The following is a 22,311-nucleotide window of genomic DNA, read 5'->3' on the forward strand; positions in this document are numbered from 1 at the left end:
CATCACATTCACTTTCAAAATGTTTTTATTCTGAGGAAGAAAAATTACCATGTTAAACTTTGAATAAAAACTATTGCAAATATATACATTAACACATGTTGGCACTATCGTTTCTGAAGTTTGTCATTTGTAACATTAACTGAAGGAGATTTTAATTTAATGTAATATATAATTGTTTTGGAAATCATTAAATATTAAGGTAGGGAGAGATTTCAACTGTCTTAGTATGTTTCAAATACAGACTGCATATTTTCACAGAATTCTGTTTATCTTAGTGCTGTGTGTTAAAGCTTTTTTCAGGGGAATATGTGGTAATACTACTGTATAATAAGTTTAGATTGAGATGTGAGAGCTCTGTGCTTTCTTCTGATGAACGGTATACGAAGTTGTATAATTGTATAATGTGCCTCTGGCTGTCAGTAGCATGCATTATCACTTCTCAGTCAGTATTTCAGCATATTCCATACCAGCCAGGGGGACCCCTGACACTCTGCCCTTCAGCCACCACAGCCTTCTTTAATTTTGTCATGCATGTAGGTATTTTCACTTTACATAGCCATATGCCCATCACTTACAGTTTTAATGGCGTGTTGCAATTAAATACTATTGGAACAATTGAAATTGTTTTAAAAATTCACATTTTAAACTATACAAATATACAATAATTTGACCATTATATGCAAGTGTCTTTGTCAAACCATGCATTAAAAGTCAAATAGGCTATGTCCCATGTTTGGGGCATCTTTGCTGCACACTTCAATATTCTTGAAAAAGAAAAAATTGACATACTATTGTAAGAAAAAATGTAATCACGGGGTAGAGGTGGGATGTGAACTCACCCCATTTTGTGGTATTTCTGTCCTATTGGCTAACTCCTGTTGTTTTGTTTTGAAGGCGTGGATGGAAGGGCAACGGCAGATCTTCAATGTGTACGATTTTAATGCAGTGTTCACCAAGCAAAGGATAGAATGTTGACTGTTTGGATTCCCAAGGTATGGATGTCATATTTTAATGACCAAAGCTTACAGTAGCTTGTTTGTTTTTCCCTCCTAGCTTGACTACCCAATAAACTTTTTTAGATTACTATACGTAGGCCGAGGCTATTCTTAGCCACTGCCTATTCACTTAAAAAAAACTCCACACATCGGCTCTTTTGGGTCCTTTCGCCCCGTTCGAGGATAACAGAACACACATTTACCTCCGTTCGACACAAATTTTCCAGCTATGTTTTGGTTTTGTCTGTCTTCACATTATGTCCTGTATATACAGTATATGCTCTAAATTATTCAATTTAAATTCGAGGTGATTATGATGTTACAGCTTCTAAAACGGCTACTCTCAAACAGATTTCGATGTATTTATTCATTTATTTATTTAGACAATTTGCGTTATATTTCCCGTGTAGATGCATGTATTTTATAAAACAAAAATAATTAAAACTTATAATAATAATAATAATAATTAACATGATATCCCTCGCTTACGTTGGCTATAGCCAGCTACAAGATCTTGATTAGATGGTGCACGTCACGCAAAATGATGTGATGCATGTCTGTCTGGCTGCAGCATCAAATGTAAATTTACGTAATACAACATGACCGGCAAATGATGACAGTGGCAATATTATAATTCTAGTCCAAGTTCTAGTCAGTAGGCTACAGAAGCTTTATTTTCGCTGCAAGTAATAGGATAATTAGGATAATTTGATTATGTTAGTGTATCTGGCAGGATTGTGATTGTATGATTAGGTGTGATTTTTTGGTAGGATTCTTGCTTGCTGAACAAGCTTACTCTACAGGGTTGGAGTCCTGATCGATGTGGTCACTTCTGGTACTACGATCCTTACTTCACTCTAGTGTTTCTTTTGCGCCTCTACATCATGAAACCTATGCACTTGTTGTACGTCGCTCTGGATAAGAGCGTCTGCTAAATGCCTATAATGTAATGTAATGTAAAAGTTACTGTAGGGTATTTTCTTAAACGACGTCTTGCAAGACGACGAGGCTGTCAAGTCTGGTGTATGGCTCTGTGATTTTACAGACGTGTCAAACGTTAGACAAAACATTGGCTAACATACTAACACTGCAACATGGGGAGTCACGTTATTTCCCTGCTTAGCAACCGAGTGCAGCTATCGCCAGGTTGTTTTCTAAGTTCTGTGAACATCACATTCAGACAGTGTACCGACAGCTATTAACTAGCTAGCTACGTATCATACTATCAGATATCATAGTTCATTCATTGACAACTAGCTAGCTAACATTGACGTTAGCTGGCATATTGATAGGTAATGACGTTACAAATATAAGATTACCGTTGCCGTTCTTTCCAACCGCTTTGAGTAACTGACTTTAGCTGACGTTGCCATAAAAGTTTTCCCGACAGTGAAAACTGCCTGGCTTGTTTACATTTTGGACGGATGCTAGTTGGTAAATCTATCGCTGTTTCCGTTGCAGAACTTTCGACACAAGCAAAATCGGAAGCGCTATCCTAAAATTTCTTCTTACCATTTTTAATTCTATAAGGGTTGTGTGAAGTGAAGTCCATAGTATGATCGGCTTGAGCAATCACCTCTAACTGTTGACTACATTGCTGAGCAACATTGAGCGTAAAAGGATTTCTCTTTCTGAAAGGCTGTTAGCTGTATAGTTCCACCGTGTGCAGAGGGTTGAGCGCACCTTTGTGGATGAAGTTTATGAGAAACATTTGCGCCAGTCATGAACTGGCCAGTCAGCAATCTGACGTCAATGTTAGCACGAGAACTTGTATCGCTAGTTATGTCAGCTAGCTAGGTAATGTTCTGTGGTGAAATTGCGTCTTTTTAAAATGATGACTTCTGCTAATACAATCATAGGAGATAGCAAAAGTTAGCTAACCCAGTCGACTGTCATTTCATTTTGTGTTGCTGTTTCTAGCTTGCCTTTGTGAGCATGCATTTCACATGACGCCAGAAGAATTAAGCTGTATAGCATAGCAGTAGTGCCTCCCCGCCCTCTTTCAAAAATGTGACGTAATCAAGGTTTCATTCCCCTCCAGAGTTCACAAGCAGACCACAGCCCTCAATTTCAAAAGCGCCAATTTGTATTGTGTATGCACATATTTGTAAACACATATTGTATATATATTTGTATGGTTTCAGCCATATCTGTGCTGTCATCTTTAAGATACATTTTCCAGCTAACTGCCCACCAATTTAAGATAGCTGTAATTAAAATGTGAAGATTTACAAACCTGATATTTTCAGTTTTTCGAAGGATGACCCATTTTGTCTAACAAAAACGAGCTTAAAAATTGTGAATATTTTCAAAAATGTTTCAAAAGGTAGTATATTTTATTGTTGTTTGTTGTTTTTGTTACTTATAATAATATTCAGGCCAGGAAAATGAAATTGACCGATAGTACCCTTTTACCATATGGCCGATGTTAACCCTGGCCTTGGCCATTCACCTTGCCTTGGACGAGACAGAACTCAGACACGCTCTCGCTTAGTCTGTTTTGGGGGGCAGGCCCGCATAGCAAGGCGTCTAAGAGAGCTTCTCATTGGCTGTGAGCGATCACCTCATGCAAAAACATTGCTTTACAAATCCATCCCGACTGCCATGCGTTTTTGTAGTTTAGAGGGAGGTGTGTAATGTACACCCGCTCGCATTTCACTTTCGTCCTTAATTAAACTTCTTGAACTGGTAAACATTATGAAATAGTGGTGGTAATATTCGCGGATAATTCCTTGCTTGACTCTTCATTAGTTCTAGCTATCTGATCCATGTTCTCTAACGCCAAATGATACGTAGCTGTCAACATGGATTGCACTTTGGAAGGTAAATACACTTAATTGCGAAGATTTTTCCTCCTGTTGGGAATGTGATTTTCAGTGCACCCACTTCTGTCTGTTGGTACTTATGAGTAAATAGAAACCATTTGCGCTTAAGTTCATGTGTATTTAAAAAATTCGATATGGTGGATGTGGGTGTCCAATAATTGAATGCAATAATGATTCTGTAGTGCTGTGCGAGTGGTGGATAAAGTAAATGTCATAGATGCCATGCAGTTTGGTCTATTTATTTATTTATTTATTTATTCATTTATTCTTTAAGTGGCTCTTCACCTGAAAGCTTTTATTTCTTAATCAAAGACAAATGAATTACTTATGTGATTCATTTGTGTTACCTGTGTGAGTTGAAAATGTTTTACGAGTAGATGGTGCGTACAGATTGTGATGTAGGGCAGCTAAAAGTGGAAGGAGAATGTGATTACTACTGCACCCCCGCTGTGTGAAAGGCATAAACCCAATTAAAGAGCCACCAGCTTGCTTATCAACTGCACCACTGAAGGACTCAATTAATTGCTAATTGGATTACTGTCAGTGACTGGATTAAAGTGGTGCCATAGTGACTGCATACCCGACAAAGGTGGAAAATTTACATACATTTCACAGCAAAAAAGGGGTGGTACTAGTTTCCTGTTGTATGTTAATTAGAACCATTGGTTCACTTGCTTGTTATTATTAACATTGAATGTTAATGTGGTCTCTGTCAAGCATGAGAGACATTATGTATTTATTATTCTTTATTTAAAGAATAATTGGTGTAAATGTATCCGGCAAGTCACCTCTATTATTTTTGTAGTCAGTAAAACAAATATAATGTGTTGAGATTATTTATTATTATTATTATTATTATTATTATTATTATTATTATTATTATTCATAATAATAATAATAATAATAATAATAATAATAGCTTTATTTGTATAGTGCCTTTCATACAGAATGCAGCTAAAAGTGCTTAACAGGAATAATAAAAGCAAAGGAAGACAGGGAATAACACAATGACCATAGTCAATTATACAAATTAAAGACATACCACAAGATTAAAAAATGGAGTAAAATAAAGTATTAATAAAAAAGTAATAAATAATAAAATATTAAAATGAAAAGCAATGAAATATTTAAAAAATAATAAAATAAGTTGCCACCTGAGTTTGCTGTTCTAATGATTTGTGGGAGAGTGTTCCAGTGTTTTGTGTTTAACCACAGGTACAATGAGTAATTTTGTTGTGGACAATCTACAGTAAGTGCTCAAGTTGGCACATGAAATGACAGGCAATCTTTGATATAAAAAGGTGCTAAACCATTAATAGCTTTATAGAAGAGTAACGACTTTAAAATCAATTCTACAAGAATCAGGGATCAAATGTAAAGCAGGAAAGACAGGTATAATATGTTCTTTTTTCTTTGTTAGACATCTAGCGGTGGTGTTCTGAATGACTTGGAGTTTGTCAATAGGCTTTTTCGGTAGGGCGGTAAAAAGTGCATTGCAATGGTCCACACGGCTAGAAATAAAAACTTGTATCAATTTTTTTGGCATTCTGCGGAATTAAAAAAGTCTTACTTTGGCTGTTTCTTAGGGGGGAAAATGCAGTCTTGGTCACATTGTGATTTAAAATTGGCATCTAAAATAAATCCCAGGTTTCTGACTTAAGATTTTGTTTGTTTGTTGAGCCACAATTTTGTATTTTTTTAGTAATAAAATAATTTTGTGTGCAGAGAGCCCTAAAGTTTTGATTTGACATCCATTGTTCTGGGTTCTTTGTATTAATTTGATGCTTCTGCCATGCACAGACATGCTTCAGCTCATCAGCAACCAGGACATGGAGTTTGTCAACCTCTTTGAATCCCCTCAGTATGTTGGGTGTGCTTCTGCACAGGAACTGTCCGGCTCTCCCCATGCCAGCCCTCCCCCCTCTGTCCCGTCTCCCTCCTCATCACTCAGGGGGTCCAGCAACACCCCTCACTTGGATGCTTTACTGGAAGATCCTACCGTTCATGTTGTTCCTCCCCCCCATGTGGACCAAACTCCTGCCTTTGTACAGCCTCACCTCCCTCAAATACCGACTCCTGTGACACAACCAGCGCCCCAGTCCACTCAGCGTAACCTGGAGCCAAAACCCCAGGAGGTCTCTCACCAGAGAAATCCATCAACACCCCACCCTCCTGCAGGGATCACCTCTGGGTTCAGCTCTGACCCCCAGGCCATCCTCACTTCTCCTGTGTCCCAGCTGCAGCAGCCGCAAGCCCTGCGGCCACCAGAACAACCACGGCAGCTGCAGCCACTCATGAACTACTCCCGTCAGAATGGATGCACAGGTGTGATGTGTTTATTTATACATACAAATATATATATAAAATTTATTCACGTTTATTCTGGTCATTTTTGTTAAAATTTAGGACTGGGTTTCACAGTTTATTTCCAATGCATTTTATAACATGCTTGTATTGAGTCCATATTAAGCATTTTCATTAACCTAATTGCATACTTGCCTAAGTGATGAATGTATCTCATGCGTCGCAGTAATCAAGAAACGCAGGCTAATTGTATTAGGTCAGTGTGACTGTGGTGGGATGCTGGCAATGGGCCATGTTAATGGAATTTGCTAACCAGTAATGTTGTTCCCTGTCTCTTTGGCCAGTAATGGCAGTGCTGACAGGTTCATAGTGTAGATTACCTCTGGACCACTGATTTCAGATGTTTGTCAGTGCTATTGATGACTGAAGGAACAAATTAGGAAAAGGCTCACCCGCTGTTGAACTTTTCTCTTCTTTTTTTAAGAGTTTGTCCTTGCGCAAATATCTGGCTTATGTCCCTCTTCCACTTGGAAGACTGTTAGCAGTATCCAAGAGTTTTCATATTGACCAATGAAAATAACTCACATGACATTTTTTGTGTGACACTGAGGATTAATTGGACTGTGAAGAAATGGTACTGATGCATTTCCACTAAGAAAAGATCACTGTTCTTTACCAGCTTTTTGTCATGTAGATTTTTCCGGTCTGTAATCATTGATGAGAAAGGGCTATTATCTCAATTTTTGGTATTCATATCGATAAGCGTAGTTTCATGAGAGAAAGATAATATAATGGCACTAGATTTATTTATTTTTGTTTAATTTAAATGCCTCCTTTTGTCTTGTGTTCCACATGTTTTCATCAAGACGGATCTGACCATTCGTTTCTAACTCAGCCAGTCTCCCAACCATACACCAATCCAGTGGCCATCCAAACACAGGTTCACAGTCAGCAAACCCAACTGCTCTCGGCCGCATCATCAAGCTCACCCGCACAGACCTGCTCTCCTCATATTCAGCGAGTCCCAGTGAGTCCGTGTGTGTCCGTAGGTGACCAATAATGAAGTGAAACGTGACGGAGTCTGATCCCTGTCTCTGATTGTAGGTGCTTCTTCAACCCCAGTTTATCAAGGCCAGCTCTCTCCTGTTAACTGCTCTGAAGCCAGATGGAGGCACTATGGTGAATTCTGCCTGTATCCCCACCCTGGCCACATCTAGCTCTTGTGTCCAAACCACCCCCATGCAGGTACTCAACTCCTGCAAAATAATACCCTGTTGGGCGGGGCAGTCTGCAGGGCTCTTTGTGCGTTCTGACGTCACCTCTCTCTCCATGTTCCGCAGGCCCTGATGAGTGGCAGCACTTTCCTGACCACTGTGCCGGTGATGGTGGACACGGAGAAGCTCCCAATCAGCCGCATTGCCGTCGGCAGTAAGCCCTCAGGGCTGGCTAACAGGGGAGAGAAGCGCACCGCTCACAATGCCATAGAGAAACGCTACCGTTCTTCAATCAATGACAAGATCATTGAGCTCAAAGATCTGGTGGCTGGAACTGAGACCAAGGTACACTCATCATGTTAAAGAGCCATATTGAATAAAATACAGTATGCATGTCTCAGTATGGACCGTGTAGCCAGTGTGAAAAGGACCTAATGGGTGTGATGTCTCTGTTTCTCGTGCTGCTTTATGCTTTCAGCTGAACAAGTCCTCGGTATTGAGAAAGGCGATCGACTACATCCGCTTTCTCCAGCAGTCCAATCACAAGCTGAAGCAGGAGAACATAGCTCTGAGAACGGCAGTCCAAAAGAACAGTGAGTTTCCTGTCACACGCACCTCTGCAGCGCATGCTGTGTACACGGCAGCAGTCAGCCTCTCACTGGGCTCCTCTCTTCTAGAGTCTCTGAAGGATCTGGTGGCCATGGATGTGGACAGTCCAGGGTGCGACATAAAGAACGAGCTGCCCACACCCCCGCCCTCCAATGCAGGCTCTCCCGTACTCAATAGCACATTCTCATACTTCAGCAGTGACTCTGAGCCGGACAGCCCTATTGGAGATGACATCAAGGTACATCAACACTCACATACTCGCATACATTTACTTACACTAGATTTCATACATGCATGAAAATGCATGTGTTGGCAGTGTAAGGCTTCATGAACCCGAAAGTCTGTAATCGTCATACAATTTCAGTATTCACTGATTTACTATTGAGAATAAAATCCTTTGATTAGTCGCACATGGTACAGAAGGTCGACCCATTATAGGGTTCTTGAAGCACTGCTCTGTCTATATATACATTCATCATTATAAAATAACTCTGGTGCTAACTCCCACTCCCACTTTACTTGTGTCCTTTTTTCTTGGTCTGCAGTCACCGGTGAAGTCAGCCGAGTCCTCCCCCAGCAGAGTGGGCCTGCAGGACCGCTCTCGCGTGACACTGTGCACCTTCACCTTCCTCTTCCTCTCTCTCAACCCCCTGGCAGCCCTAATGAAAGGAGCGACGTCTGGCACAGCAGCCCTGAGCACCGCGGGGCATGCTGGGACAGGCCGCACTGTGCTGGGATTTCAAACGGGAGGTACTGTCAATATCATAACTGAATGTGTTAAATATTAATCACATTTACAGGTACATGGGTATTTTATTACTTGCATTACTCCTACTTAAATGCTGTTCAAATACTCTTTATGTAACAATAAAACAGTGTTTCTATGAGGTTTTATTTCCCTCAGTCAGAACAAAATAGAATGCACAATCTATTATTGACATGTAATTATTTTTAATTTCAGCATGGTAAACAAACTCAGAAAAGTATTTTAGTCTGAAATCTTTGTTTATTTATAATTTTGCATCACCTGATCAGACATGCATGCTTTGATTGAATGCTTTGACTTTGAATTAAAATGGTCTAAATGATTAAAATTGAAATGATCTCAATACTACTTCAAAAATTTCACTCTCAATTTTACTTTTCTATACAGATAGTCAGATGTATATGCCAATTTACAGTATGTGTATATACTACTTTATATTTACTACTGTATATATTACTGTAGTTTGTTAAAAGTTCACAATTCACTAAGGCACATTATGCATTCAGTTCTTTAGCGCCTTTAATATGTGAAATGGTGCATCTCTATTGAAGCGAGCCCAGCGGAGTCCACTGGCCTGCTGAACTGGTTTGGGCCCACCCTCATCCTCTGGCTGCTGAACGGCCTGCTCACGGCAGCGGTTCTGATCTGGCTGCTGGTTTATGGGGAGCCAGTGACCAGACCTCACTCTGGCTGCTCAGTCCTGTTCTGGAGGCACCAAAAGCAGGCTGACCTGGACCTGGCCAGGGTGAGACCCATAGAGCACAGGCTTCTCCCTGAACCGTGCTGTTTTTTGCGCTTTCAACCGCACTTTATGCCTGATGTTTCTGTGAGCACCAGGGAGAATGCACAGTAAGGTATCCCCTTTGCACCAGACTGGTTCAAAGGTGTTTAATGTTTCAATGCTGTAATTGCCTGCCAGCAGCATTTTAGATGTAGTGCACTCGCCTGTGTGCAGTTAAAGTTAAGGGCATTTGATGCGGTGAGAGTGGATCCTTGGTGTATTTTTGCACATACCCTTCTCTCCGTGTGCTGCTTCCGCAGGGAGACTTTGCTCAGGTTTCTCAGAACCTGCGGACCTGCCTGAAGGCTCTGGGCCGCCCCCTGCCCACCTCTCATATGGACTTAGCCTGTGCTGGACTGTGGGCGGGGCTCAGGCTGTGCCTGCAGAGGCTGTGGGTGGGGCGCTGGCTGGCAGGGAGGGCGGGAGGCCTTCGTTTGGACAGTAAGCTGCGGGAAGACACCTGCAAGAGCAACTGCGACGCTGCCCTCGTCTACCACCGCCTGCACCAACTGCACATGACAGGTAGGGGGTGCAGTTGAGACAACACTGCATTTCATCTGGCCCTCTACTATATCTCTAGGGAAAACCTGAATCTGCTCACAAGCTACAGTAAGTGCTAAAGACTTAGGGCCATATTTACAAAATTTTTAAGTATGCCGCAAATTACCGCCAGGGCCGCAAAATTCTGCGCCACCGCATATTTTCAGTTTAGCAAGGTATTTACTAAGATTTGTTATGTAAATGAGTACAGCCACAGCAAGTTATTTAAATTCACTGCCAGTATGTCAGCTGCGTCATGCGCATGGCAGGAAAGCAAAGCAATGGAATGCATAAGAAAATGTAAGTTCTCCTCCATGGAGCTGGAAATATTGGCTGATGAAATCACTAAATGCATTTCAGTACTACAGTCACACAGTGTTGTTCTGGCGGGAAGCAAAGCTATATGGGAGGACATAAAGTAAATACTGCCAGCAGTAAATACTGTCAGAAGTGAACAGTATCTATAATTGACTTTAAAAAATGGTGCCAAGACATCAGATGACACACCAAAGAATATAATAAGATCATTAATTAAAGGGACATTTCACCCAAATTGCATAATTCTGTAATAGCTTTTTATGGGTAGTAGTTTCCACAAACTGGCCATTCGGTTCTCCTGCTATGCTGCTGCTAATAGTGGATTTGGACCCTGAAATCCATATTAGCTGCAGCGTAGCAGCAGAGGAAGAGCCAGTTTATAAAAACTACTGCTTGTAGAATCACTTCTGCATGCTTCTGTCTCCCATCCTGCATGTACACATGGGTTCAGGAGTCCCTTTCTCCTCCTCTTTCTCTTCAGACAGTGGCCACCAGCCATGATAAATCAACATTAGCAGGCCATATGCATAAATTTCCATTCTCTCCTTCCATATTTTTGCGGTCTAACGTCAGAATGCCCTAAAGTACATATGCATGAACCCAAAATCGTACATTTTAGCGATGAAGTTATTTTACATTCTCGTAATGTTTTTGTTGTGAATTGACCTGAAATGACCATGTGAACCCGTCTCTGTGCTCGTGTTTGCGCGATGTCGCCCACGGTGTGCAGTGGCACAGGGAGTGACTGGACTCTGTCGTTCTGGCACAGGCAAGCTGGGCGGCAGTGCCCTGTCAGCGGTGCACATGGCCCTGAGCGCAGTCAACCTGGCCGAATGTGCGGGGCGTGGTCTGCCCGCGGCTACGCTGGCGGAGATCTACGCTTCGGCTGCCCTGAGGGTCAGGGCCAGTCTGCCCCAAGCTCTGCACTTCACCTCTGTGAGTACTGGCTCAGTGCGTCCCTGTCTGTGGTTTCTCAACACCCGTCTGCCCTCTAAACCCGCACAGACTGTTTTAAAACGCTTTCCTGGTGTTGCTGTTTCTGTGTTGCGCTGTTGGTGCCGACCTCCTATGTGTGGGAGAGGGCAGACAGGCACGCTGTCCTTGGAGACGAGCACGCTGTCTAGCTGCTGCTTCTCTTCTCTCAGCTGTCCACAGATAAGCTCAGACAGTGACTCAGAAGAGGCCATATATAGTTCAATGCAGAAGTACTGAGACAGTGACACATCTTTTGTTGTTTTGACTCTGTACTCCAGCAAATTGGAAAGTAAAGCAATAGTAATTACTTTGCTGTTTCTTGGCCAGTTGTGTGCCTTTGCATTATTAGTTCATGCACAATAATGCTATTGGTATGATCCAGATTTTATACCTGACCATAGAGTCATTCCCCACACTAGAATAGTGGCTCAACAGGATGAGCTATGGTGCAGTTCAGTATGTACACACTTTAGTGCTTATAAACCCCCCTTTTCGGGTGGCGTGCGGGCTGTGTTGTCATGCGTGTACTGTATCTGTGTGATGTCATGTGCGTACTGTATCTGTGTGATGTCATGCACGTACTGTCTGTGTGATGTCATGCGCGTACTGTCTCTGTGTGATGTCATGCGCGTACTGTATCTGTGTGATGTCATGCGCGTGCTCTGTGCGCAGCGTATGTTCCTGAGCAGCGCGCGGCAGGCCTCGCTCTCCCCCAGCGGGAGCGTCCCTCCCGCCATGCAGTGGCTCTGCCACCCCACGGGCCACCGCTTCTTTGTGGACGGCCGCTGGACGGTCCGCAGCTCCCCTAAAGAGAGCGTCTACAGTCAGGCAGGAAACGCAGGTCAGCTACATCCATTCCTTTTCTCACCCGTCTTATTCTGCCAAAAGTGTGAACCACCACCCCAGCTTAAAAGTCATCCAGAAAGACAGTTTTATATATCTAGAATGACTTGGAAGTTAGTGTCAGGGTATCTTGTGAATACAGGTTGTTCTCACTGTAGAGGAGTTGAAAGGCAGTTGAATGCGGCCCAGAAGTGATGCTTGTTTGTTGTTGGGGTGTTGGTTTTGTTTGCAGTGGACCCGTTGGCCCAGGTAACGCAGGCCTTCCGGGAGCACCTGCTGGAGAAGGCCCTGTACTGCGTGACTGAGCCACAGAGACACGAGTCCCTCTGTGAGGGAGAGGGGTGAGTTTAGCCACGTTTACCATCAGAAAAGGCCCAGTACCGCTCATAATGCACGTTAACGTCATTTCTCACAGCCTTGGGAACGTCTCTGCCTGGTGCCCTCTGTGACTCATCACAAACTCTCCGTCCGCTCGTACTATACATGCTGGTCTGTGTAGTTCATTTTCCATGTGGGAAAGACTTCTCCTTGTCCTGCAGGAAATACTCTGACTCTTTGGAGTACCTGCAGCTGCTGTCAAGCTCATCTGATGCAGCTGGAGCCACAGTACAGACCTTCGCCATCGGGACCAACATGGCCACTATCACAGGTCAGAATCAGAAAGTATTGGGTCTGGGCTGTCTTCACCCAAGCCAAATAATACAAAATATATGTAATCTTGTTGAATGTATCAGAATACACCCTTACTCATTTCACTGTTATATGACCCCCAGGTTGTGACCTTCACTCTAAGTGGTGGTCTTCTGTGCTGGTGGTCATGATCAACTGGCTGCAGGGAGATGCTGCTGCTGCTGAGAGACTCTACCCAGCTGTAGAGCAACTTCCCAGGAGCCTGCTAAGTGCAGAGTGAGACAGACAGACAGACTCTCTCTCACACATACACGCACACATACACACACACTCTCTCTCTCTTTCTCGCTCTCTCACCCACTTAAACATACACACACACACACACACACATGCACACACACTATCTCGCTTTCTCTCACCCACTTAAACATATACACACAGACACATCTGCATCCATCCATACATACACTCAAGTACGCACGTACAGTACAGGAGTTACCAACCCCTTCACTGTATTCCTGGAAGCTCTACCTACACACTGCAGTCATGTCAAAGTCTATGATATATTCAATGAAGGTTGTTTTTGAGCAGCTTGTCTTTACCATACTCAAGCGCAATATTGAACTTTGTATTCGATTGTTCAGGAACCCTTTGCCCAGAGCGGCCCTGGATACATTCCGAGCGGTGCGCTCCCTGCTGGCCAAACCAGAGAGTTACCGGCTGAGCCTGTGCTACAGTGACAGAGCCAGTGCCCTGGTGAAAGACAGCCTGAGCATGGCTGCGCACTCCCACAGCAGCAACATCGACCAGGTAGCCCTGCGCTCACCTGGCTCACTCGGTGTCCGGGCCATGACCCGGTCATCCACGCATCCGTGTGCTCCCTTACAGTTTCAGGATGACTCTCTGCCTTGGCCAGGGCTGTTGTGCATTGTAGTTGCATTGCATGTGTCTGTACTGAGTGCAATGTGTCTGCAGTGCAACACAGAGCTGAGCAACACTGCAGCGCGTGTTAGTGACTGCATCTGTGTGCAGAGCAGTATGCTGCACCTGCACCTTATTTGTACTGATGTTACATAAGCTAGCAACTCCAGCCTGTGTGAAAACAAACCATTGGCAATCAGAAACGCTACTTCTATTTAAATTAGCACTGAAAAGCATATTGGAATTCCACGATTACACATAATTTATCTCAACGTGTGGTACGTTTTTCTTACATAACATTTAACAAGAAACTAAATTGTGTTAATAATGAGAAGATGAAATATTATTTTCTCCAGTTTGCAGTGCAGTTTTCTCAGCTCAGTCTATTCCCCTTAGGCAGTCAGTGGATCATTTGGCTTCTCTCAGGGGATATGTTACATCTTTTGTCCCTTAAATTAAAAAGAACATTCTTTTAGCTGTAGTTCTAATTGTCCCAGGCCACTGACGGATTAAATACATCTATATGCCCTACTAAATTTGTGCTATGTCTGTGTATGAAGGTGTATGTGCATATGTTTGAGGGTGTATGTGTGTGTATATGAGGGTGTATGCGTTTATCTTGTCCTTCTCCGTGTCCCAGATGGTGGTACTGCTGCTGTGTGACCTGCTCCTGGTCTTGCGCACCAGCGTGTGGCAGCAGCAGCAGCTGAGCTCGGGGCCCGGTGGGGCCCTGCAAGCCCGTCCCCAGGATCTGCGCGGCTTCCAGCAGGACCTGAGCTCCCTCAGGAGGCTCGCGCAAAGCTTCAGGCCCGCCACACGCAGGGTGAGAGACCCGAGTCAGACGCGCCACTCTAGAGATCGAATTACAGCCCTCAGCCAACACAGATCTATTCCTGAATGATCAGATAAAGGCACTCGTGAACAGAGCCGGGAGGCCTGAAAGAGCAAGAGGGAACAATACAGAGTGCAGAAGTTCAGGACCAGTAGCAGTGTAGATGGATACTTAAGAAGTAATGAAGACACCCAGACAGGATGCCTTTAATGAATTGAGTTAGCCAGACAGTGGCTGTGCTAGCACGGTGCTGGAGGTGTTCCCGGTGCACGCCGGCCTGCTGACTCCTCCCTCTGCCCGCAGCTGTTCCTGCACGAGGCCACGGCTCGGCTGATGGCTGGAGCCTGCCCCACCCGCACCCACCAGCTGCTGGACCGCAGCCTGAGGCGCCGCCCCCCGCCCGTCTGTAAGACAGGTGAGCCAATGACTGCAGTGCCACAGGCAATCATCTGCAATGGCATGCTTATCCCTGAAGAACTGTTTTCAGCTACTGATCGAATGCATTTAGGCTGTGTGAAGACGTATGTGTTGACATTGAGTAGATACAAGGTCTCAGGTATCCCTGACAGCCAAAACAATGTGGGCCCTTTTCTGGTACTTGTGTTTAAGAGTGGTCTGGAGTAGAATAGAGTAGAATGAAGAGTAAAAGCGCGTGTGTCCCTGCAGAGGGATGCGAGGCGAGGCTGGGACAGCGGGAGCAGGCGCAGACGGCCATGCTGGCGTGCCGGTTCCTGCCCCCCTCCTTCCTTTCGGCGCCGGGGCAGCGGGTGGGCATGCTCACCGAGGCCGCCCGCACGCTGGAGAAAGTGGGCGACCAGCGCAGCCTCCACGAGTGCCAGCAGATGATCGCCAAACTGGGCGGCGGCACAGCTGTCACCCCCATCTAGAGCCACACGCGCATGCGGCTAAAAAACACAACCTCACACCCTACACAGCCTCACACGACCTCACACCCTACGCATCCTCATACCCCACACAACCTCACACCCTCTCACTTCCTACACAACCTCGCACGCTACACAACCTCACACTCTCTCACACCCTCAACAACCACTCACCCTCTCACACCCTATACAACCTCACACTCTCGCACACCCTCTCACACCATACACAACCTCACACCCTCTCACACCCTACACAACCTCACACCCTCTAACACTTTACACAACCTCACACCCTCACGCCCTAAACAAGCTCACACTCTCTGACACCCTACACAACCTCACACCCTCTCACACCTTACACAACCTCACACACTCTCACACCCTATACAACCTCACACCCTCTCACACTCTACACAACCTCACACCCTCTCACACCTTACACAACCTCACACACTCTCACACCCTATACAACCTCACACCCTCTCACACGCTACACAACCTCACACCCTAAACAAGCTCACACTCTCTCACACCCTACACAGCCTCACACTCTCTCACACCCTACACAGCCTCACACCCTCTCACACCCTACACAACCTCACACCCTCACACCCTACACAGCCTCACACCATACACAACCTCACACTCCCTCACACCCTACACAGCCTCACACCCTCTCACACCCTACACAACCTCACACCCTCACACCCTACACAGCCTCACACCATACACAACCTCACACCCTCTCACACCCTACACAGCCTCATACCCTCATACCCTACACAACCTCACACACTCTCACACCTTATACAACCTCACACTCTCACACACCCTCTCACACCATACACAACCTCACACCCTCTCACACGCTACACAACCTCTCACACCCTACACAGCCTCACACTCTCTTACACCCTACACAACCTCACACAACCTCACACCATCTCAAATCCTACACAGCCTCTCACACTCTCACAACCTACACAACATCACACCCTCTCCAGCCCAGTGGCATACGGCTTGGACAAAGGAACAATATCAGAGGAACAATATCGTCAGCTGACTCAGAGAGTGCTCTCAGCTCTATTTTGTTTTGTTTTTTAAAATTCCCATCAATTTCTGTTTAACATGGTCATGTTCGGTTTGAAGCCTTTGAGCGATGGATTTACCGACCTTGATTCTTTTCCTATAATTTCCATTTTTAATATTTTGTGCACATTGCACTGAAAATGCTGTGATTTATTTTTCATTTTCTTTTTATTAAGGTGCTCTGCCTCGATGGTGTTTGGCCACTGTGTGGTGCAAGTAAGCCTGCACTCACCAGGGCTTGCTTCTCACCCCAATGATAATCGCTCTGGGCTTTGAGCAAATATGCACTGTTGGATAAGCCCTAAAGCACACTTTGACCTGGTGCACATTCTGAAATCGCACAAGCCTGTTTTCAGCCAAGGCTGACGTCTGTCTGTCTGTCTGTGGGCTAGGAGTCAAATGATCTGGACAGTACCTCGCATATGATTGAGGGAAAGGCCTCCGTTTCTATAGAGATATGCGGATCTTGTGTATATTTGCACTACCCTAGTTGGGCTTAATTTAACATATGCTTTGTTGTTTCAACTTGATGTTCTCATAGTGTAATTAATTTTTTTTCTTGTGTAAATGGTGCTGTAAATCTATTTATAATTTTGCGTAGTAAGTTTGAATAATTGACATTTTTAATTTAAATAATGATTCATTTTCCCCTGGACCTTTTTCCATTGTTTGTTGTTGGATGGGGCTTGAGGTACCTGGATGTGGAAAGAGCAGGAGGGAGTATTTATGTGGGAAAAGGTCACCGGTTGGACATCCACAGTATTTGAAATGCTTCAGTGAAACAGGACAGGAGAATGGGCATAGGTTCTGCTGCTATGAAAAATGCATAGAAACCCTTGTGTGTGAGAAACAGTGTTGCCATTGTTATAGCAGCAGCATTTAGCAGGTTATTGCTTGTGGTCTTTGGCGCATGTGAAGGGGAGGGAGTGAATCTGAGCAAAGTATCCTCATTTCCAAAACAGAAACTGTGGTGATGAACCATGTCTAACGTCAACATCCACCTTCCTCCCTGCATAAATGAATGTAATGTAATGAATGAAATACAGGTTTACTGGACCATATGGTCATAGCACAGCATTACATTCCATGTAAATCGTTTTCAATGATAAGCTATGAACTGTACATTTTAAAATGTAGAAAATATGATTTATAAAAACAAAGTACGGGAATGCAATTCATAATTCTGAAACTTGGAGAATTCCACCATGTCTAAATACCATGTTTATTGATTAGGATTATTTTATTCAATAATGCATCAGGTTTTCTCTAAAGTTGCTGAGCAACTGAAAACATGGAAACAAATTGTACTGTTCTTATGTATTGTCTTCTGAAGGTTGGCATCACTTTGAGTCAAACTCCCAGTGTCTGACAGGAATTATGAAACATTTCCCACTATTTTCAGTGTTATAGTCCTTGTTAGAATTTAACCCTGATGCTTATGTTTTACATTTTCAAATGTTATGTATCCCTAAGACAGCTACTGGAGAGAACCCAGAAGAAGTTTATTTTTCTCAGCTGTAGGTCTGCAGCAGTATTTAGAATTGGAACACAAAGCACTTTACCCAATATATAATTAGCATGTCTACTCAGAAGTGTAATTTATAATAAAATAAGAAATAGTGATCTTTGTGATTATTTTCAAACTAGCTGGCTTCCTCTTGTATCAGGAAAAGGTAAATAAAAATATGATTTTGTTACATGCTGTTAAGTGATGGAACATTTTTGAACACACTACAAAGCACACATGGCAATGCTTTGTGAAGTGTAACTCATGCAGTAACCTGTAGGATTCACTTGGCCTTTCGAAGGATGAACGTTTATTTTTAAACTATTTAGCTAGGAATGTGAGCATAAAGTTCTTATTTTTTTCACAGCTGACCTGTAGAATCTAAATAGGCAACTATAATCAGGGAATTATGAGGTGGCCTGATCTGCTCTGCTTCAGAAAACCAGGGTTAATACTCCTGGATAGCTTTCCAAAAGTGTTACGGTATCTTTAATGGAATATGACGGGGATTTTGAACCTTTCACATCTACCCAAAGCACGGTACAGTCAAGAACACAATGCCCCCACTCCCATCATGGCACAGGGTCTATGTCCCTTCGGTCCTTAGGGAAATTGCCCCCTACTGTTCTGTTAGCACCATTTCCAGAAGCAACCTAGTTTTCCCAATAGGTCCCCCATCTGAGTCCAGTCCCATTTAGCTTCTGCTGCTCAAAACGAGGAGGTTTAATGGCGGTACGACTGCCTTCTATGAAATGATGCACCACTAGCTTCGCTGGCATCAATGCATTAGTCTCTTTATGGCCAGAAATGGGAGTATTTAAAATAAACTAAAACAACCACTGAGCATAAGATTAACAGTGAAAAAACATCCCGACAAGAAAAGCAACATTCCAAAAGTTATTTTAATCCATTCTTTTAATAACCTTTTATTGGCAATTACATATTTATTTATATAAAATAAATATCTCTAAGAAATACTATACACAAGTATTTAAGTACATCACATCTTACAATTAAACAGTCAAATACTTATGTACACCATAAAATAACTGTGGTAAAACTTGCCAACTATGTGTGATATCTGCTTTGCCTGAATGCTGACTATATATTTTTCATTGTTGTTTTTTGCATCTAGCTGAACAAACTGACAACGTAAACAAGCTCCCTGTTTAAGTTTTCCTTTTACCTGGATGCCAGTGACATGCCAGTATTGTGCAGGAAAAAAATCAAAATTCTATTAGTCTCACTCCTCAACAGAAATTTGTGCAATAACAATTTGAACCTTATATCTGCCTATAAATATTAATGCAAAATAACTGCATAAAAGGCTGATTTGTGGTACAGAAATGCAGACTGAAAAATGATCTTTGTTACAAGTGACCTGGACATTCAACATTCGACCTGGAGTGGACATACAGTATTGGATGAAAGAATGATAACACATAAAACAGTACAGATGATGATACAAATAAATTTGGTCACAGAATTGGAAATTCACATTGATATATCTAGGAAGAGCATTATATTAAAGTACATCTAGTTGGCACTGATGCTTGAATCTGAATACATTTGAATGTGGCAACATTGAAATCTGAAGTGTTTCAACATTTGACACCGAGTGTGGGACTTGTAGATGCGGAGTGTGCATGTACTCGAGTCAAAACAAATGAGCCTTAAAACAGAATGACACGTTTGTATTAAAAAACACACGAGAACCTTTAGTCACAGACTGCTCTGCTTTTAGCCAAGTTTCTCTTTTGTATCAATGATTAAAAATCATTGTTTTTATTTTAAGCTTATCTTCCATTCAGGAAAATGAATTGATATGGGTAGTGCCTCCAGAAGAGAAAAACCAGTAGAAAAAGACAAGAGCAATTGAGAATGCTGTACAGTAGACTTGATCCAGTGTGTGTATTGCTGCTACGGTGCTACGGGAGAGCTCCTTTTGGGCGTTTCACTGTGGAGTGTTGAGCTGTAATCCATATTGGCTTGTCAGCAGAGGGATGTATGTCCTTTGATGCACTGCATAGGAGAGCTTCACAAGGCTGGCTGGGCTTTACAAAGCCTGGAAAGGAAACAAAACAAACGGAACAATCCAGATATGCATTAGGGAGCGGCTGCTGGTGGAGCAAACACTGGCAAGCACAAAGACACACACAGTTCAGCACAAACACACAGACTATAACAAAGATACACTCCCCAGTGCAAACACAGACAGACACAAAAACAGCGAACATGCCGAAAGATACACATACTACAGACAGCTGCACACAAGGGAAAGTCCCAGTACATCGCAAGCACGTGTTTAGAGCACTATACACAGGGCAGACACCCTGAGTGGGGCTGGGGCTGCTTGAGTCTTATTCACATTTAAATGGCCTGCTCCATGGTCGGCCAAATGTGCGCTGTACTCAGTATCTTCCCAATGGATGCTTTCTCTAGCACAGGAAGCCCGGAACTGTGTAGCCCAAGTCCAATCATCTCTCAGCAAATTTCAGCCAAAACCCAGTTTTTTCTCTAAATAAAAGCAAAACTTATAAAACCGCCTCTGGCCCAACAATGGTGATCTGCTAACGTGTATAATATGTAATCAATCCTGAGCTTGGTTTATATAAAATTAGCTTGTGTGGATGCAGCAAAAAGAAGCATTTGCTACCCCTTTTCTTCCCTGCATTATTTCCGGAGAGCCCTGGACAGAGGTGCTATCCCTTCTCTCTCTTTGTTATATGAAGGCAGTGGAGTGGCATTGCGGAGACCGAACTCTTGAGACACCCGAGTTGGTGAATCACTTTGATGTGCTCTCTGCCTGCTCTGAGATCTCATTACGTGGGAGGCAGAGAGGGGAAGCTGTATTGATCAGCAGCCAAGTTCTCTTCTCCGTCAGTCTGCAGAGGATAGGCTGTTGTTTTTCACACAGAGCTGCTTGCTATTCTGTGCTCAATGTCAGCCCATGCTCCAGCTCTGACCTTCCCTGATTTTGCTCTTTGCTGCAGTGCTAGAGACGGGCCATTAGGTGGCGTGTAGTGCTGCCGCAGAACCAGGTAGCATGACAGAAAAATCAACATTTCTGCCTTTTCAGAAATGCCTAGTTAAAAACAGATAATCTTCTAGTAAACTGGACTCCTCATTTAGACAATATGCTAATTAAGTTGTAAATTATTCCTTTAGTTTTATAGTTAGTCTTTTTTTTTTGTTAAACGAATTATGAATTGGCAAAATTCAATTCACCTGTGTATTCAGGTGCCAAGAACAAATTTAAATTTAAAAATTTAAAAATTTAAAAATTAAATATGTAACTTTAATTTTATTATTTTTAAATGTTACTAATATTTTAGTTTTATGTTGTTGTAATATTGGTACAATTGCAAATGAGGGCTCAAACCTCAATGTGTCTTCCATGGAACTAAGTAAAGGATGAATAAATTAATAAAGGAACTGCAGTGCTTGGAACAGAAAATGTCAAATTAGTAACACTAATATTTTAACTGGAAATAATTGATGGATAGAGCTAGTAAGAAAAGGAATTGTGGATGCTGAGATGCAGTCTCTAGAGATGCTGTTAAATAAGCACTCTACTTTTACAATGCAGCAGATTCATTTAATTTCTATCTTTTAGGGCAGTAACATAAAAAAGAGCAATGAGAAGACTTTTAGTTAATCTATGAATTCAAGCTGCAAACACTGCGGAGGAATGGTTTCTGGTAAGAAAATAGAGTTACCTTATGTTTTGTACATTTCAATGATAAGCTTTCTTCTAGCAACAAACAACCTGTAAAGGCAAGATACATAGGGTAAGGACCAGAAGAGAAGAGAGTTAAAGTTAGCTATCAGTTGTGCACTCTCCTTGATTAATATTGTCCGTAATTGAATGAGTCTGTCCTTTGACATGCTAAACTGCCTATGCCAGGTTCAAGCTAGCATGCTTGTGAAAGAATGTAATGTGAATCTCTGCCATAAAAGCACAAAGCATTTTCAGAGAGAGAGAGAGAGAGAGAGAGAGAGAGAGAGAGAGAGTACATTGTACACACACTATTTCTCCACAGGCTCTTACCAGTCTCTTTGGCACAGACATAGTGGAATTTCTGGTGACAGCCTTTGCTGCAGCAGCTGACTGATGCACCCACATCCTGGCACTTTGAACACCTCTGTGTTGTGGAGAGTAAACAAGCTTTGAATGTTGCAAAGTTTATAATGAAACACATTGCGCTGTAATATAAAATATGCATGCATATTGGTGTGTGTGGGCTTGACCTTCTAATCTTAAAATGAAACTATAAT

General features: G+C 43.0%; 2 protein-coding genes across 3 annotated transcripts in view; one reads left to right on the forward strand and one right to left on the reverse strand.

Moving 5' to 3' along the window:
• The first annotated feature begins 3,586 nt into the window (after positions 1–3,586).
• LOC118219142 (sterol regulatory element-binding protein 1-like) lies at positions 3,587–15,856 on the forward strand. The gene is made up of 19 exons (XM_035402088.1): positions 3,587–3,818; positions 5,621–6,145; positions 6,991–7,151; positions 7,229–7,369; positions 7,465–7,683; positions 7,817–7,931; positions 8,016–8,185; positions 8,493–8,697; positions 9,265–9,458; positions 9,755–10,016; positions 11,122–11,288; positions 12,000–12,168; positions 12,403–12,511; positions 12,710–12,819; positions 12,944–13,076; positions 13,445–13,610; positions 14,362–14,544; positions 14,857–14,968; positions 15,220–15,856. Exons 1-19 carry the CDS (start codon positions 3,800–3,802, stop codon positions 15,438–15,440), a joined length of 3,381 nt encoding a protein of 1,126 aa, XP_035257979.1. The 5' UTR covers positions 3,587–3,799; the 3' UTR covers positions 15,441–15,856.
• A 3,061-nt stretch (positions 15,857–18,917) lies between these two features.
• Positions 18,918–22,311, reverse strand: part of LOC118221775 (retinoic acid-induced protein 1-like) — a 37,614-nt gene continuing 34,220 nt past the window's right edge. For both annotated transcript variants that reach the window (XM_035407147.1, XM_035407146.1), the window contains exons 3-5: positions 22,085–22,178; positions 21,753–21,802; positions 18,918–20,098 (exon numbers count right to left, since the gene is read on the reverse strand). In XM_035407147.1, coding sequence (XP_035263038.1) covers positions 20,090–20,098; positions 21,753–21,802; positions 22,085–22,178 — 153 coding nt within the window. In that variant the 3' untranslated portion in view covers positions 18,918–20,089. The remainder of the gene's footprint in view (positions 20,099–21,752; positions 21,803–22,084; positions 22,179–22,311) is intronic.

This window comes from Anguilla anguilla, chromosome 2 (assembly GCF_013347855.1).
Source record: "Anguilla anguilla isolate fAngAng1 chromosome 2, fAngAng1.pri, whole genome shotgun sequence".
NCBI classification, from domain to species: domain Eukaryota; kingdom Metazoa; phylum Chordata; class Actinopteri; order Anguilliformes; family Anguillidae; genus Anguilla; species Anguilla anguilla.

Bases quoted from the DNA above. Each gene is read 5' to 3' on its own strand.
- LOC118219142 (XM_035402088.1), top strand. The intron at 13,077-13,444 runs GTGAGACAGACA...TCGATTGTTCAG, and splicing joins AGGAGCCTGCTAAGTGCAGA to GAACCCTTTGCCCAGAGCGG. The intron at 14,969-15,219 runs GTGAGCCAATGA...GTGTCCCTGCAG, and splicing joins CCCGCCCGTCTGTAAGACAG to AGGGATGCGAGGCGAGGCTG.